The sequence below is a fragment of the Chroicocephalus ridibundus genome, chromosome 3 (assembly GCF_963924245.1).
Source record: "Chroicocephalus ridibundus chromosome 3, bChrRid1.1, whole genome shotgun sequence".
Classification (NCBI taxonomy): Eukaryota; Metazoa; Chordata; class Aves; order Charadriiformes; family Laridae; genus Chroicocephalus; species Chroicocephalus ridibundus.
In genome coordinates, this window is record NC_086286.1 from 112146105 (window position 1) to 112163393 (window position 17289).

Genomic DNA, 17289 nt, shown 5'->3' on the forward strand with positions numbered 1-17289 from the left:
AAGTCTATATTAACAAATTGTTTTTCAGACGAAGATAGAAGGAAGTGTCAGTTTTATTTTACATTTCTACAATATTGACATTAACATAGAAAACACGATTTAGGAAAAAAAAAAATCATGTTAAATATAAAATTCTGTATTGTCCTGGAAACTGAAGATGGAATAATTTCTTCAAGTCATGTTTGGGGAATGACAAAGTACCATGTGCAAGGCCGCGTGGCTCCTCTTTGTCCAGCCAGTCTTTCCTAGGTTTGTGGGTAGCTACACAGCCAGTCCGTGGTGTCACAAAGGAGCCCCATTCCCTCCTCATACACAAAGGCCGCTTGTACTATATCACCACATGCTGCTGAAGGAAAATCAGGACTTCTCTGACATTAAAACTGAATCAAAGGCTGTAGATAACACTTTGCAAATAGCTTGTGCTTGTTCCTAAAAAAAAAAAAAACAAACGAAACCCAAGCACACACATTAACTTTCTGAACTCCTAAACGTCTCAAAACTCATTTAAAGCAAAATGTGACCTTTATCATTCTTTTGGCGGAGACATGCAAAATGGAGTAGCACAAGTGAGATTTAATTTGATTTCTGTGGTCTGCAATGACGTGTGGGAAGCTGTTTTAAATAAGCTCTTTTGAAACAAGTCAGAGTTGTTAGCTTTCATCATAGCAGGACACTAGCATTCAGAAAGTCAGTTCATGTGTTCCCCCAGCGCTGCTAAGGGTGTGTGTCGTATCATAGTATCTTAAGAGGAGATCACTTCCCTTGCTTATAAATATGAATGCATGCTCTATTATCAGACTCGTTACTCAATCCCTCCCTGCTCTGTCTGATTTTAAAGAGATTTTTGTCTTTGAAAATACAGAGGATTGTCCTTAGCAGCTATGACAGCACTCTTCAGACTGCAGAGTTTTCTCAGGCGTGTACATTCATTGGCAATTTTAGGGAACGTAGGTATTTCTCCTCAAAGCTGATCAAATGCAGTCAGCAGGGCTTTTCTCCCCCCCTCAGCCAGGGCATATTTATACTCTTCTTTTAATTGAGCAATCTCCCTTCTGCCAAAAAGTCTTCACAAGGGCTTTGGGTTTTAGAATCTCCCTTTACAATTGAAATACTGATACCTAAATTAAATACTATAAACATAAACTCTTACCAAACTATTGCACTGATATACCCAGAGGCTGCATTCTTCAGAGGCTGCATCTGTTGTCTTCAAAGCCAGTAAACTTCTTCCTGCTCCCAGACCATCATCATAGCAGACCATCCGTACAATTAAATAGAGAGCATGCCTATGTAACACATCCTGAAACCATGCGGCAAATAAAAGTTACTCTGGAACAGCGTAACAGCCATTTCAGTTTTCCACCTGTTTTGATCCTTTCTTTTACTAAAGAATACTTCAGATTTATTTACAGAAGTGTATTCCTTGGTAAAATTATAATTTTTTTTAATTGAGAGTTTAGTCAAGATTAAAAAAAAAAATAAGTGGAGGTTTAACACAATTTTTGCTTTAATTTTTGCTTCTACTTTAGAATTGCATTCATATGTGGACTATATGTATTCCTGTCCATCCTATGGAAGCGCACATTCATTTTCCACCTATCCTCACTCGCCTGCTGTGAGTATGATAGGTGATACACTCTGTCCCTCTGGCACAGGGGTAACTTAAAACGACTTTTTAGTTTTCCAGTATTTTTCCAGACAAGGCCCTGCCTCCGTTCCGGGAAGGGTAAACACCACAAACTGTTCACAGAAGAGGGTATGGGCAAGGTTAGTTGCTTCAGGGTGGAGGGTAGCCATGTGGATATAGCCAGGCCACTTGTGGCCTGAGCCACAGCATGGGTCCTGACTCTTGCAGAGATCTAGTCTGGGAGACATCTACTCTCCACCACAGTTGCAGGCTTCCACCATCGACCCAACAGTTCTGACCTTAGCCATTTCAAAAAGGGATTGGTTGATGTTGTCCAGTACCAGGTATCTGCAGACCTACCCTACACAGAGCCTTTCTTCTCAAGCGATCCTCCCCAACTGGCAACATACACCTGCTTTTTTCCAGTCATACCACCTCTAGGGTCTTATGACTTCAGGACAGCTCTTCTTCTGTGTTCATGGCATTAAACACCTTGTCCCTGTCAGTAGCCGAAGGGTCTAAAGAAACATCCACTTCGATACAGAAGCTGTAAAAACGGACAGTGAGCTTGATGCCTGCTATGAAACCGTTGAGAGAGCGCCTCTAGCAAAGCTCCTAAAATCACCTTGCTGAAAAACGTCTCCATCCCTGACATTGCCTCAGCAATCACTCACAATTATTCATACCGTACTGAACACAGCTGGAGCCAACAGGGAACCTACTGGATCAACCCTCCAGTCTCTGTATGAAAGATGCCAAGATTCACCTCCAAATTACTTGCAACTTCTTAGACTTACTTGCTTGCAACTTGCTACAGCGCTAATGTGCATGTGGATTATCACTAAAAGAGGGAGGACAGAATAAAGTTCACAGTCCCCCTGTACATTCATTTCCTCCCCTCCTTCCAGTATTTGGCTATGAGGGGATTCTGCCGTTGAGAGAGAAATGAGATGGCAGATGGACAAACTGTGCCATACGTGTATGTACGTATATATAATGTACAAACAGACTCAAATGGAACGTGAAGAAGGCCAAAGCCTCAGTGTGACTTCTATAAATACTTCACCTTCAGTTTCTAGTGGTTGCATCCACAAACAATGGAAATATGTCAGTGAATTATGTATCTGCAAATATTTCAACCACTAATTAAATAATTTCTCAAATGTTGGCTGAAATCCATGAGGAAAAATTTTCTATTTTGACCTTCAGTCAATTTTTTTTTTTGGTATCTGAAATAAATACTTGCCTATTACCTGCAAAGGTACCTACAAATCACAGAACTCTCACTTCTCCCCTGAAGTCTTAAAAGACTGAATTCTTTGTATGAATGCAGAGAAAACCTTTCCATTTTGGAACTCTATGAAAGAGTTAGGTGGGCTAACACACTAAAGGACAAATTACATGTCAACAGTGACACAGATGCAAAAAGCCAGAATCCGGGAAACGGAATGCAATGCAATAAAACGCCAGTGCAAGCCAGCTTAATCACAGAAGGCTTTATCAGCTTGTGCGTGCTTTTGCTTTCAGCTTGAAGCCAGAAGAATGATGGATAAAAGTCTTAAAATTACCTATTTGATCTTTATCAAAGTACAAAATAATTTAAATAATAGCATAACCTATGTTCTTAATGAGAACTAAGAATTTAGGAGGACAGGAAAACCAGAACCCAAAACAATTCAAAGTTTGAGTATCAACTACTACACTTCTTCCCAGGCATTAGAAACAAGTGTTTTATTTACTGAAGGGACCAAAGGAAACTTTTTGGCTCTCTTCAGAGTATTCAGCTATTGAGCAACGCTATTCACCGTCCTCATACTTGAGGCTTTTATGAACAGGCATTGCGGGGTTGTTCACGGGTCACGACTTCATAAGGCCAAGTATTTATGGTATCTGGGGCTCTGAGGGCAACCAGAAGGAAACCACATGGCTGCAATACAAAGCTATACAAAGGCAACTGGAGGGCCCTAGGGAAGAGACCGGATTTTTATTTTTAGCAAAAAAGCTACTTTAAGTGCGCTAAAGGAAAATAAACTACACGTAGGAAATGATGCAAACAAAAAATAGGCTTGATCAATAAAGTGAAATCATGAGGCTTTAACGCTGGAGTGAACTCACACTCCTAGATTAGGAGTGCAAAGCTGGAACTTCAAAGAGGAAGACAACTCGGGTACTCTTGAAAAACACATCCTTTTTTTTTTTCCTCTCCACAATAACATAAACAGGAATTGCACTACTAACTCAGGCTGAGGAACCTATGGTCTTGACCACCAGAGTCATGCTACTTTTCCACGTGAGAGGATGGCAGGACAGCCACGTGGAAAGGAAGATATGCCCAAAGAGCATAAAGGCTTGCTTGCCTTTTGTCTGGTGCTCTGTCTCAAAAGGAATGGATTTTTGTCATAAATCCAACCAGAGAGCTTTTTTTAGTTTTTTGTTTGTTTTGCTTAAAGCCAGAAGTGACATTTTGGTGACACAGATCATCTATCAGAGAAACAAATGAAAGCACTTTTCAACTCTCACCAAAAAGAGAGTTACTTGTGAATCACTTACATACTGATCAGATGTTGAAACTTTAATGCCGTATTTGGAAACTCCCATAATAAACTCCTCTTCACCTGGAACAAAAGGTAACTTTCCATCTTGCTTTGGAGGGAAACAAACAAAAGCCTTTAGTGCAGACAGAAGAACATGAACAACTGAGATACATACTAGAAAATGTGTTAATGTGTACTTCAGTCCACTGGATCAGCAATATCGCTAACCCTGCTCATATCTGTGGAGCCTGCCTGCCGCTCTTGCACTCATCCAGTCCCTTAACTTGATGTGAAATATGTTCAGGGGAGGTTTAGGCTGGACATTAGGAAGCATTTCTTTACCAAGAGGGTGGTCAAACACTGGAACAGGCTTCCTAGAGAGGTGGTCGATGCCCCAAGCCTGTCAGTTTTTGAGAGGCATTTGGACAATGCCCTTAATAACACACATTAACTTCTGGTCAACCCTGAAGTGGTCAGGCATTTGGACTAGATGATTGCTGTATGTCCCTTCCAACGGAAATATTTCTTTTTTATTCTATTCACTACATGATTCCAGAAAGGAATTTATCATCTCAGGGGGGAGTGGTCAGATCAGATGGGCTGAAAAACAATGCATGCCCTGTCATGCTGCGCTGACCCTGGATGATCGATGGTCCACACTGGCAGCAATTTTGTTATTTGGCTGTAAAAATAGTTTTAGCATACATTCAGATACTTGAAATGTCGAGTTGCTGTAAGATAAACACATTCTGTGCTTTTAAAGATACAAACGATCAGCTACCTAATGAGAACCACCAGTTACAGCTTTTAGTACAAAAATAAGTAGAAGCAACCACAGTTTGGCAAGGATGAGCCAAATATTATTCAGGTTCTTTGGTCACAGGTTCGTAAGTGACTGTAAGCAGAAACTTGACTTTTTCCTCTATAGGAAAACTTCTACGCTACTGAGGAAACCTGGAGGAGATATTCTTTCACAGATACTAATGCTAACAGTGATGAAGACAATATAACAACTTTCAGTTGGGATACTCGGTCAGTAATGACTCACTAAAAGGGCCTTTGCTCTGAGTCTGCTTCTTCAGAACGGCCTTTTCAGTGCATCTTCTCCAGTTACTCGATAAGATGGAATTGAGTGTGACAGCTTTTAAGATTCATACCGAAGTATTTTTTAAAGTAAGCTGCTTTATTCTAGGAAGTCTAAAATTTACAGAGAAAGATGTCAGATCATGTGATAATATGAAATAAATACACCTAAACTTAAGATGTTCTGATGTTGTTGGTATTGTCTTTTGTAACCCACTTACCTGTGCAACATCTATGTAATTTATCAAGTCCAATGGCCCTTCAAGGTTTTTGCTCTCATTATACTTCAGTTTTTCAATGGCACCAACATATTTAACTCTGAATTCTGCACACGTATCAGAATTACTATTGCTTTGTCCTGCAACAGAATAAAACAAAGCATTTCTGAAGAATTCCAGAACAGTAATGCTATTCTAATTGCTGTCAATGGGGCTAACTTACTATATTCCGTAATTTTTGCAGACCTTCATTAAACACTTAACTGTACCACAGTATATTAACTCCTCTCTTTAACGAACTGTCCTGGGTTGATTCAGAACAGCCCTTGGTGAAGTCAAGAGTTTCACATGAATCCATGATACAGCATTGTTTATACAAATTCAAATTTGGAATTTACAACCTTAAATCAGAAAACACAGAAAAGCTGGTTCTACTTTTATATATATATATTTTTTTTTTTAAATGAACTGCTTGGTCTAACAGTGATGCGCTGTGATATGGTGAGCAAAACCAAGTAAAATCAAATCTTATTTCTATTATTTCAGTGCAAATGTAAACTTCTAAAAGCAGGAAATATAGCTTCCAAAAAGTTATACAAGATTTATGCTGTGTAACAGACTGGTAACACAAATAAGTTTTTCTTAATTAGACACTTTACTTTGAAAACTGTGACTGAATCCTAGATGAATCCTTAATAATACTTTAGAGGCCTAGAGCTATGCATGCATTAGTCAACAAGCTAACAGATTCACCCACAATTATTAAAAATACATATTTTAACCTTTTACATTTCCTGCTTTTTTATACAGACACACATAAAGTTAACCCTGCTCTATACATACCTCCTTGAACTCTGATTACGTACCTGAACTTTTCGTGGAGTCTGTATCTAGACTAGCCACAGTACTAGACCTGGAAAGTCCTCCAAGACTGGAGTCTACAGACTAAGAAAAAAAAAATAGTATCATCAGAAAGTTACTGAGAACATATTAACAATTCATTTTGAGATGCCCTGCCTCAACCCTTTTTTTTTTTTTTAAATAAACTAGTGTTTACGTTCTAATTACTTAAGCAGCACTGCAAAATGTGAAAAAAAAACCCCAACACCTATTTCTTTCCTGAAGTTATCTTTCTGCCTCAATGTAGATTAGACTGACATAAATTCTGCAGCAACCCTTGAGAAGTCCACAAATCTTTTGAAAGGAGGAGGAAATAAAAGAAAAAGAGAAAATGAACCTTAAAGTTATGTCCAGACTTTTCTGGTACTGCATCTTAACTTGAAGAAATTGACAACTACACGCTTGTCACCAATGCTTGAAATAACATAGCAGTGCAAGGGAAGTGAAATGGCACCTTGGAAAATCCAGAACATTCAACTGATCATTCCAAAACCTATCAGACAAAATGGACACATTATTCAAAATGAAGAATACTTTTCAGAGATACTGAGTAACCAACTAGTACTGAAGAATAAACTCATTCTTGGTACCTGGCACTAGGCACCTTCTTAAAGACAATACTTGTCACTACAGAACAAACGTATTACTCTTTCCTCCAAACCATAGTATTGTGCTGCCAGGAGCTCTTGCGTTTGTGCGCTTCACTATGGAAGCAATCGAGCATTCATCTCAGAATACAAGGGCTTTATAGTGGACAGGGGTTTTTTTAACTCTCGTAACATAATCTGAGGAATAGTAGAAGTAGGAAGTTCTCCTTGTGGAACATGGCATTTTATGGAAATCACATCCTACCATCAGTGCAAGAAAACCGCTTAACGCTCAACTTGTAACAAATGAAAGGGCTTCCACAAAGAATACACCAAATTCAGCTTACCTTGCTTTTAGTACTGATTTCACTGCTTTGTGAGCTGCTGCTGCTGTGTCGCTTTTTCCCTTTTCTAAACATTTTGTCATAATTGGTTCAAGGAAAATCTTCTGGGTAGGAAAAATAAAAACGGTAGTTGTCATATCATCAAGGGAATTGACGTTTCTAGCAAACACCATAATGACTGTATCCAAAATGGACAAAAACTGGAAAATAGTAAGCTACTGAATCGGAGAATGGAAGCAGAAATGTTCCTCTGGTGCTCTTCATATGTGACTGGGGAAAGTCCCTCAAGCTCTCTGCTAAAACTTCCTTCTTCCGATTCATAAAAAAAATGTTCCTACCTAGTTTACAGACTATTGCAAAGGCCAACTTCTAATGCATATAATGATATAGATTTAGAAACAAGACAAAATTTTAAAATTTTTATTCCCACTTAAAAGCATGAGATTTTTTTTTATTTGTAACTACAATCTAAGTGCCCTACAACAGTGCATCCAATGCAAATCCGGCTCCAGAGATTATGCTCCCATTAAAAACAAAAAACCTACTTCTAAAGAACTACCGATTGTAATACTTCTTGGAGCAGCCATTATTACTTAATATGTTCCTGAAAATTAAAGCAAGAAGCACGTTACATTTACTGCCTCAGAGCTGAGTTACTGGGAGTTCTGAGAGTATTCCAGAAGCATTTTTCCTGTATCTGCCCTACTACTGCAATTGCTTCACCTAGCATTCAGCCAGACAGTGTCAAGAAGAGATGGCTCCCAGTCAGGGGGTGCTCAAACCGTGCTTCCCAGCTTCAGAGAAGAATATTTTAATTACAAAGGTTCAGAAGTTTTGAGCAGGTGGAAGAAATAGGACAAAGGAGGAAGGCAGCCTATTGAAGACAGCTCACTCTGCAGCAAATCCTGGAAGATGCACAAGAAAGAGCTCAGATCTGTGATGCAGTGCTGGATTACAGTCCCCAGGCTGCTGCTGTGTTTGACATTAAGCGAATGCTTGGTCCCCGGCAGACCAAAAACCACCTTCAGCGACAAGCGGTGCAGCAAGGCATGGCGGTACCCAGCACACCCACCTGCCCGGGGCTCCTGCCAGCCACCAGCATGGACCTGGCCGCCCCTCCTTCAGAGCAGCGGCTAGAAGACAGGCAAAATTCCCGGTTCTGCCGGTAGTCTCTGAGGAAGGCACAGCTTACGCTACTTTACAAAATTTTTTAATACATTAGATGATTAAGGAGCTCTTAGCAGCTCCTTGCTTAGCACACTGCATTTTCTGCGGTACATCTTTTCCACTAGGGATGCGGGAACGACCGAGCCCTGCCCGACTCCAGGCTCTGCGGCGGGGAGGAGCCGGGCAGGGCAGCACTGCACCCGCGCCTACCTGTTCTTCCCTTCTAGCCCCAAACGACAACCTGATAAAGGAAAAAACACTAAACCCGCTTCCCACTGAGAGGTGAGAGGCAGGCTGCCTGGTGCCCGCCGCCGGGGGACGGCAGGGCCGCGGCCCCTGTCACGGCGGGCAGCGCCGAGCGGCGTTTTGGCGCTGAGGGCCCCTCTACAGCCCCCCCCGCCCCAGGGTCGCTTCCCCTCAGCCCCTTCCCAACGGGCCCGCTGCAGGGATCCCCGCAGCCGGACGAAAACCCCAAACCCCACTCCCCGCCGCCGGCCGGCCCCCCGCCTCACCTCAGCCCGCTGCCCGCACGCTCCCTTCCGCTTCCGTCGCGCACGCGGAGCCACCCGGAAGCGGAAGGGGGAAGGCGGGCGAACGGGGCCGGGGGGAGGACGGCGGTGCCGGTGGCCGCCGGGACTCACCCCTACCATGTCGGCCAAGCGGAAAGCCGAGGCCCTGATCCCGGCGGAGGAGAGCGATCAGCTGCTCATCCGCCCCCTGTGAGCGGCCGGGGCGGGCGCGACGGGGGGAGCCGGGCGCTGGGCCCGAGGAGGGTTGTCGGGCCCGAGGGGGTTTCGGGCCTGGGGGGGTGTATCGGGGAGGCGCCGGGGCCAGGGCAGCCGGGCCAGGCCGCGGTTCGGAGGCCCGTCCCGCGGGGCTGTGGTGGGTGTGTATCGCCATCGCGACAGGCGAGGCGGGATCGTTCCCCGGGTGGAACGTTGTCCCGGGCGTTGAAATCCCGGGATGCCGCTTTCCCCCCGCTCCTGGTTTTTCGTTGCGGGCAGGCTGCAGTCGCCGGGAGAGCTGTCATGCGCGGCTGGAAGGACTGCCTCCTTTCCTTATGCGATGTTGCAGTGCTGTCCGAGCTAAAAACCTCATTTTTTGCCCTTTTGCATTTCGACAGCATCGTGGGTTTTGTAGTGTTTTAAGTTGTGGTTTGTTGTTTTGGTTTTGTTTTTTTTTTTTTTCTCTGGTAAAGATGTCAATGCAATTTGGAGGTGTTTCTGGTAGCATCACAAGAGTTGTCTTCTGGACAACTTGAGGATGCTACTGCAAAGCTTATTCAGCCCAAGGTAATTTGTTATTTAAGTGAACTTTCCATTCATTATACATCTCAATACTTTGAGAGCCCAGTGTGCAGGCATGCTATAAAAATCATAAGAGACCAAAATAATTTCCCCAAATATTCTTTTTATTTCTGCTGCATTAAATAGGGTCATTTCCATCGAGATAAATAGAACTGTTCAGTTACTTTAAATATCTGAGTTTAAAAGGACTGTGCAGTTGTTATTTCTACATAGAAAAAGAATCCCACTAATGGCATCCAATGAACAGTTACATCTCTACAATGTGCATTGTTGTAATTTTGGTGACTTTGCTATCCTTTACAGAGGTGCTGGCCAAGAAGTAGGAAGGTCATGCATTATTCTGGAGTTTAAAGGAAGAAAAATAATGGTAATTATTGCATAAATATATATGTACCCCCTCTCATTATGGTACTTCAGATTACAAAAAGATGTTAGAAGTTAACTTCAGCCTCCACACTGAAGTCAGCCACTGTGCTAGATAAGGCACGTTTTGTAGCTTTCTGGAACAATATTGCATATATGACAGTAGGCATTACAGATGCTGTCCTGTAAAATAAATCCATATCCCCAAACAGAATATATGTGTTTTAAGTGTAGATTCTAAAATTTACACATAGTAGGTTTCAGTGGAACCTAAGGCTAATGTTTACCTACAGTTATGTGTAAACAGTCACGTGTAAACACATACACGTTCTCTTTCCCATTTCCAGCTGTCTTCTCAGGTGGTAGCTGAAATAACTTGCATACACTGGTTATGTATATTCAGGTATTGTTGAAGTGTGAATGAAGGCTTGCAAAGATACAAAATTATAAACAAAGACTGTGATCTTTTGAAAGGTGGTCAGTTTTCCAGTGGAGATAAGTCATCTGGACAGAAGCCCAAGATGTGAAATCCAATGCTAAAAAGCAGTGTTTAAGGAAAAAATACTATTTTTTTGCATGATGCTAAAAGTTATCAGTCACTAGTAACTACGTTTTAGACCAAAATGGAAGAGGTGTTTTTATGTGTTCTGTTAGAAGCTTTAACTTCATTTTTCAGCTTGATTGTGGAATCCATCCTGGACTGGAAGGAATGGATGCTCTTCCTTACATTGATTTGATAGATCCTGCTGAGATTGATCTCCTTCTAATTAGTCAGTAAGTTGCACCTAAAAGAACAAATATACTGAGGTCATGGTCTGAGCTGTGTTCACTTGTACGTTATTAAGAGAGGCTGAAAATGGATGTTCCATTGATGTAGTGGTGTGGCAAAATTTTAGTTTCCAGCTTTCTTTAAATTAAGGATGTTCAGTCACTGTTGACATGACAACTCTCCTCTGAGCTTGCTGTTATGTCTTTTTTATAACCTGGCCTGCTTTAACACTGTTTTGACAGCTTCTAGAATGAGTTTTCTGCATAAAGACTGCTGAAAAGTATTGCTTGTGGTTTTTGCTCTATTGGCTTTGAATGAAAATGTTCTCAGAGACTTACACAATCTTTGAATGTGGTTTAAATATTGCTTAGTGACTGAGAGGTGAGGAGAGCCATTTCTAAATTATTTAAACAGTCTGTATGAAATCCTGAGTTTTTGTGTTATGTCTTTGTTCTACCTATATTTCAAAAGTACTTCCTTCAGATAGGTCAAAGTAGAAATACGGCCAAATAATTTTATTTTGGTAGTTCGTGTTTTAACCCATGGTGTCCAAAGTGCAAACTTAGGATCACATTTGATAACTTTCTTGTATCCTTGACATTTATTGGGTTCCTGGTTACTGTTATTCTTCTCCCTCTAAAGGTATATGTAAATGACAAGAACGTTAATTCTGAAATTATACGGGCAAAACCTTTGCGATAATTGGAAAGTTTCCTGTATTACTCTTATCTTTTCTTGGTTGCATTTGTAGTCACTAGACTAGACCAGAATATAGACCAACGTAGTTAACAGGGAGGTTGCAAATTCTATTTCTGGATTTTCATGGTGCTATCTATGTTAATCCAGTGAATTATATGATATATATTGTATATTAGTGTTGTGTAATGTTAATGTATTAATTGGATTTGTGTGTCTGTTTTAAGTTTCCATTTAGATCACTGTGGGGCTTTGCCATGGTTTTTGCAGAAAACAAGTTTTAAAGGAAGGACGTTCATGACTCATGCCACAAAAGCTATTTACAGATGGCTTCTTTCAGACTATGTCAAAGTCAGGTAAGCCGACCTGTGGTTTTTCTCTTCAGCTCCTGAATTATTTCACCTACATATCCAATAGGAAATTGAAAATGAAGCCAACACAGGTGGCTGGAAGAACCTGGATGTTGCTACAAGTAGCAACATTATAACCAGGTTAGAAGTAATGAGTCATCTTACTGCCTCATGGATAATATGTCTCAAATAATTTCCTATCAATAAAACAAACAAACAAACAAATCTTTCCTTCTTTCTTTTCATTCTTTTCATTTTCCTTATTTGGACCTGTACTAGTATCCTTCTTTTTCCTCCCCATCTGTTTCTCTTAAGACATTCTTTTGTTCTCATGCTTTTTAATGTCTATTTTCTCTTAAGCTTCATGTAAGTAATGAATTTTAAGCCCCTAAATATACAAATCAATTTTCAGGACAAGGTCGTATCAAATATTAAATATACAAAGGGCGCTCTGTTACTTACATGTTGTTGGGATTTTTCTCTTTTTTTATTTTTTTTTTTCCTCCTTTTTTTTTTTCCTTCTGTTACATGCCTTGACACATCTTTTCTATGTGAATGCAGTGGTCTTGAGCATATCTCAACTCAGCAGGTTCTAGCTTGGGGCAGAAACCTGATAAACAGTCTTCTTTTAACTTGTTTGTTCTGGGCTGATGGGAAACGTGTGGTTTAGTTTGGTTTTTGAGGGCTGTTACGAGCTAAGTGGCAGATCTCTGTCCAGGGCTGGGAATCTACTGGTACTTTTAGACAAATACAGAGCAGCTCCTGAAATGAAAAAAACTATTCTAGCACAACCTTTCAAAAGAAAGATGCTCTAGCTCTGCTTAGGTCAACTGCATTAGAGTACCTGGGCTTGATTTCTAACATAGGAGACGTAGCATTACTGAGTGGAATTTTACTGTCAGCGGGGAAATATCCAGAAAGAGTTTTTTCCAACTGTAATATGATCTAAGATGTTAAGATGAGCTGATATTTAGCCATTTCACTTATATCCAGTAATATATCAGCGGATGACATGCTATACACAGAAACAGACCTTGAAGAAAGCATGGACAAGATTGAGACCATCAACTTCCATGAAGTGAAAGAGGTGGCAGGAATCAAATTCTGGTGTTACCACGCAGGCCACGTTCTGGGAGCAGCCATGTTTATGATTGAAATAGCTGGTGTGAAGGTATTTTCTTTTTATTATAAAGTTGAAAGCAAGCCTGAATCCTAACTTAGTCATTAATTATTTGTTATTGTCCATTAAGCCCCACCACTGTGGCTGGATCTGTCAAATAGACTTGGAGTCAAGTCAAGGTGGGAGGCCTTGACTTAAAGCATATATTTTCTCATTAATTAGAACTAGCAAGTGACACATATATTGAACCAGGTAGGATGTTTGGATTTTATAGCAGTGAGTTATGACTCAGGCTTGGAACCATTAAATATAGAATCATAGAATCTTCGTGGTTGGAAAGGACCTTTGAGATCATCGAGTCCAACCATACACACACACAAAAAAAAACCCAACCAAAAAAACCCAACCAAACAAAAGAACCCACCAACCAACCAACCTACAATCTTTGCCGCTAGAGCATGCCCTGAAGTGCCACATCTAGACATTTCTTAAACACCTCTAGGGATGGTGACTCAACCACCTCCCTGGGCAGGCTGTTCCAGTGCCTGACCACTCTTTCAGTAAAGGAATTCTTCCTAATATCTAATCTAAACCTCCCCTGCCGCAACTTCAGACCATTTCCTCTGGTCCTGTCATTATTCACCTGGGAGAAGAGGCCAACACCCACCTCTCTCCAACCTCCTTTCAGGTAGCTGTAGAGGGCAATGAGGTCTCCCCTCAGCCTCCTCTTCTCCAAGCTAAACATGCCCAGCTCCCTCAGCCTCTCCTCAGGTGACCTGGTCTCCAGACCCCTCACCAGCCTGGTAGCTCTCCTCTGGACACGCTCCAGCACTTCAATGTCCCTCTTGTACAGCGGGGCCCAGAAGTGAACACAGCACTCGAGGTGAGGCCTCACCAGTGCCGAGTACAGAGGCACCATCACTTCCCTGCTCCTGCTGGCCACGCTATTCCTGATACAAGCCAGGATGCTGTTGGCCGCCTTGGCCACCTGGGCACACTGCTGGCTCATGTTAAGCTGGTCGTCCACCAGCGCCCCCAGGTCCTTTTCTGCTGGGCAGAAAATATGTAGTTTTCCTTGCTGGTCCACTCAGAGGTTGCTGGTAGCTGAGGCAGTCTTGTGGAAGCTGCATATTAGTAAAATCTATAAACAGATGTTTGGTTTTGTAATTCTGATTTACCACGTCTGCCTGTCTGAGTGCTTAAATGGCATTTGTCAAAGTATGCGAGTTATATTTTTCTCATAATGCTCTTATGTGAAAGTACCTAAAGAAATAGGATTATTATTAATTTTAAACACAGATTAAATAAATCGATCATATAATCACAGGCAGTGCTGTGTCAAAACCAGATACTTGAAACTAATCTCATTAATTGGAGTTTAGTAGGATAATCGTGGCCCAAGAAAAGTTTCATACAGCCTTGAAGAGGGAAGAGAGATGGAGGTCCTCAGGTGTGCCGTCTAGTAGGACTTTGTTCATGATTTATAATGATTAAGAATTTTTTAAAGTGTAAAAAAAGTATAAAAATAGAACTGAATTTACAATGACTACAATAAAATGTAGATATCTTACTGCCTTTTTTGGTTTTCATTTTCTCATTAAGGCATGATGGAGAAAGATTTCCCTCTGACTCTGCATGACTCAAATGAATTGCGCTTTAATATTCATTAGTTTTTTTAATTTCCTATGAAGCAAATGAGGAATGTGATAGTAGGTTACCTATAGAGTAGTTATCTGCTGTTGCTGAGTATGTATTTTGTTATTGTTCACATTTTCATCAATGGAAAATTACAAACAGTTACAAATTACTTCTTGGTGTAATGGGGAACGTGATCATTCTGTTTGGAAAATCTGCTAGATTAGAGGCTTTTTTTTAGTATCAGCAAATCTTAGACTTTTTAATAAGTAATTTTATTGGATTATTAATTACATTTGCAGTCTGATATATAAATGCAGTTTTATTTACTCTTTACTTCCATTTAGGACCTGCTGTATTTTTTTGTTATGTCAATTTTTACTTCTTAATAGTCAGTGCATGTATGCAAAGGGCTGGAGATGGCACCTTTAAATCCCAAATGAAAAATAAAATTTTAATAATTGTTTACTTAGTTCTGTCGGAATTATGGTACTGCTCGAAATACCGTTACTTATTGTGGTTAAAATATTAGTATTGTAGGACTATTGGCCTAATATTGTAAGCACTGTCCACATCAGAAGAGTTTTTAGTTAAAGTACAAGGGACCTTTTTATCATAAATTCTTTAAAACCATATTTGCTTAAGAAATATCATTCCTATAGAACAGTCTTTTAAAGACTGCTGACCTGGTAGAACCTGTAATCAGAATAACTGCTTCTCTTTGTCTCCACTAGCTTTTATATACAGGTGACTTCTCAAGACAGGAAGACAGACATCTGATGGCAGCTGAGATTCCCAATATTAAACCTGATATTCTTATAATTGTAAGTTTTACAAAATTATTTCTCTGTTAGTAATCAAATATGTATAGGGGTATTACTTAATTAAAGCTGAAGTGGAATGAGAAAGACAGTGGAGATTTAATGGTAGTACGTGATTTGTGTTAAATATCCAAACGCTTGGGCATTCAGAACACTCCAGTATTTCTTTTCACTGTGTTAAAAAGTCTAATTTTCATTTTATAATCCTTCTGATTAAGTTCCTTAAGCCTCTAGACAAACCTTTTCAAAATGGGAGATTTATTAGGTTTCGACTTGTGTGTGCTAGGTGTATTGTACCAACCCAGTTTAGCCAGATACCTTTCTTCAGTAGAACCTAAGCTACTTCCAACTATGTTTGTTGAGAATTTGTCCTGGGTAGAGGTACCCTGAGTGCTATTCCATATTTTTGTTTTGTTTTCTGAGCAAAATGGTTTTATTCTGAAGCCATGTTTGGGAAATCAGAGGCTTAGGGGAAACTTTAAAAGTAACAGTTTTATCTGGAAATGAGCAGTGGGATCTTTCAGAGTAATGCTTAAAATTATTTAATGTATTGTGTCCCTTCTGACTGCTTTCTGTAACTGACAGTTTCATTTTAAGTCACATCAAAATCTTGTATTTTGTGTAATTCCTATCTTTTAGGGTAGGTGTTTCTAAACTGTGGCACACATACCACTAGTGAGCCACGGTAACGTGAAAACCCCTTCATCAAAGCAGTGGCAGCATTTGCAGTTAGGAAAATCAGTATGTTACATTTGAAACCTTTTAAAAGAAGCATCAAAAATAATAGTTCTACTTTTTTTAAAATTTTTTTTTTATTTACTAACAGGATCTGTCTTTCCAAATTGCTGGGAGAGGTTTTGGGGAGGGGAAATTTTAGTTATTTATCTTGGTGGAGATGGTTATGGGAATTTGAGGGTGGTTTTGATTTTTCCCTTCACCTCAACCCTCCCCCTCTCCCCTCCAATTCTTGTGTGATTCAAAGGAGAAGGTCAAGAATTAGTCTCTGTGTCAGCACTTTTAATATTCGGTTTTTCTATATGTAGGAATCCACGTATGGTACTCATATTCACGAAAAAAGGGAAGAGCGAGAGGCAAGATTCTGTAATACCGTCCACGACATTGTAAACAGAGGAGGTAGAGGTCTTATTCCTGTGTTTGCCCTGGGTCGAGCTCAAGAACTACTTTTAATTTTAGGTATGTACCTTCACAGTTCCTCTTAATAAAAGGCATATAAAGTTAAATGAGAATGTTTTCATGTGCAGTCTTTCAGATATAATAATTTTTTAAACAACTCTTCAGCCATTTTCCAGCATGTTAATTACCTTAGAATCTATAATGCGTGTTTGTTCAAATGCAAAACATCCAATAAACCAACTGAGGCATTTCAGCTTTGTGAGGTAGGACGGAGACCTAGAAAGGAAAGGGTAATGGCATGGTAATATGTAATATGTGCTTGACTTTTGAATCTTGTTGAACCAGCATTTCAGCAAATGGGGACCATTATTACAGATTGAAAAGGAAGCAATCGTAACAACTCTTCTAGTTAAACTGTCCTGCTGAAACAGGGATACATTTTGTTCCAAAGTTTCACTATCTTTGCCCTTTAATTCACAAACCTGTATGAAGAATTCTTCATGGGAAAAGCTGAGAAGACCATAAAAGAAACTTCTAGCATTTCTAAATCATAATGATAATGGGAAAGCAAATTAGCCTTTGTTAAGAAGAGCAAAAATGGGGGAAAGGAGAGAATTATACATGATCATAACAA

General features: G+C 40.3%; 2 protein-coding genes across 7 annotated transcripts in view; one reads left to right on the forward strand and one right to left on the reverse strand.

Annotated features, from left to right (window-relative positions):
* ITGB1BP1 (integrin subunit beta 1 binding protein 1) lies at window positions 1–9027 on the reverse strand. 5 transcript variants are annotated; one of them, XM_063330450.1, is made up of 7 exons: window positions 8973–9027; window positions 7297–7394; window positions 6329–6407; window positions 5466–5602; window positions 4178–4270; window positions 1151–1300; window positions 17–429 (listed from the first exon to the last, which is right to left on the reverse strand). In XM_063330450.1, exons 2-7 carry the CDS (start codon window positions 7366–7368, stop codon window positions 358–360), a joined length of 603 nt encoding a protein of 200 aa, XP_063186520.1. In that variant the 5' UTR covers window positions 7369–7394; window positions 8973–9027; the 3' UTR covers window positions 17–357. The 5 variants fall into 5 exon arrangements, with proteins under 5 accessions (XP_063186524.1, XP_063186523.1, XP_063186520.1 ...); XM_063330449.1 differs by having other exon boundaries at window positions 18–429; window positions 7297–7397; XM_063330451.1 differs by lacking the exon at window positions 4178–4270 and having other exon boundaries at window positions 18–429; window positions 7297–7397.
* The window catches only part of CPSF3 (cleavage and polyadenylation specific factor 3), a 20792-nt gene continuing 12523 nt past the window's right edge, over window positions 9021–17289 (forward strand). The window contains exons 1-7 of one of the 2 annotated variants that reach the window (XM_063330447.1): window positions 9021–9179; window positions 10071–10134; window positions 10807–10904; window positions 11823–11951; window positions 12939–13116; window positions 15435–15524; window positions 16565–16715. In XM_063330447.1, the coding sequence (XP_063186517.1) occupies window positions 9109–9179; window positions 10071–10134; window positions 10807–10904; window positions 11823–11951; window positions 12939–13116; window positions 15435–15524; window positions 16565–16715 (781 nt within the window). In that variant the 5' untranslated portion in view covers window positions 9021–9108. Of the gene's footprint in view, window positions 9180–10070; window positions 10135–10806; window positions 10905–11822; window positions 11952–12938; window positions 13117–15434; window positions 15525–16564; window positions 16716–17289 lie in introns of those variants that run through there. The other variant, XM_063330448.1, reaches the window with a different exon arrangement.

What these genes read in the sequence shown, in the direction of transcription:
- ITGB1BP1 (XM_063330450.1), bottom strand. Translation starts at nt 7,368, where the DNA reads ATGTTTAGAAAAGGGAAAAAGCGACACAGCAGCAGCAGCTCACAAAGC. An exon ending in AAATCAGTACTAAAAGCAAG is followed by an intron (nt 6,408 to 7,296) that starts GTAAGCTGAATT and finishes TTTTTTTCTTAG; the next exon opens with TCTGTAGACTCCAGTCTTGG. An exon ending in TATATCAGTGCAATAGTTTG is followed by an intron (nt 430 to 1,150) that starts GTAAGAGTTTAT and finishes TTTTTTTTTTAG; the next exon opens with GAACAAGCACAAGCTATTTG.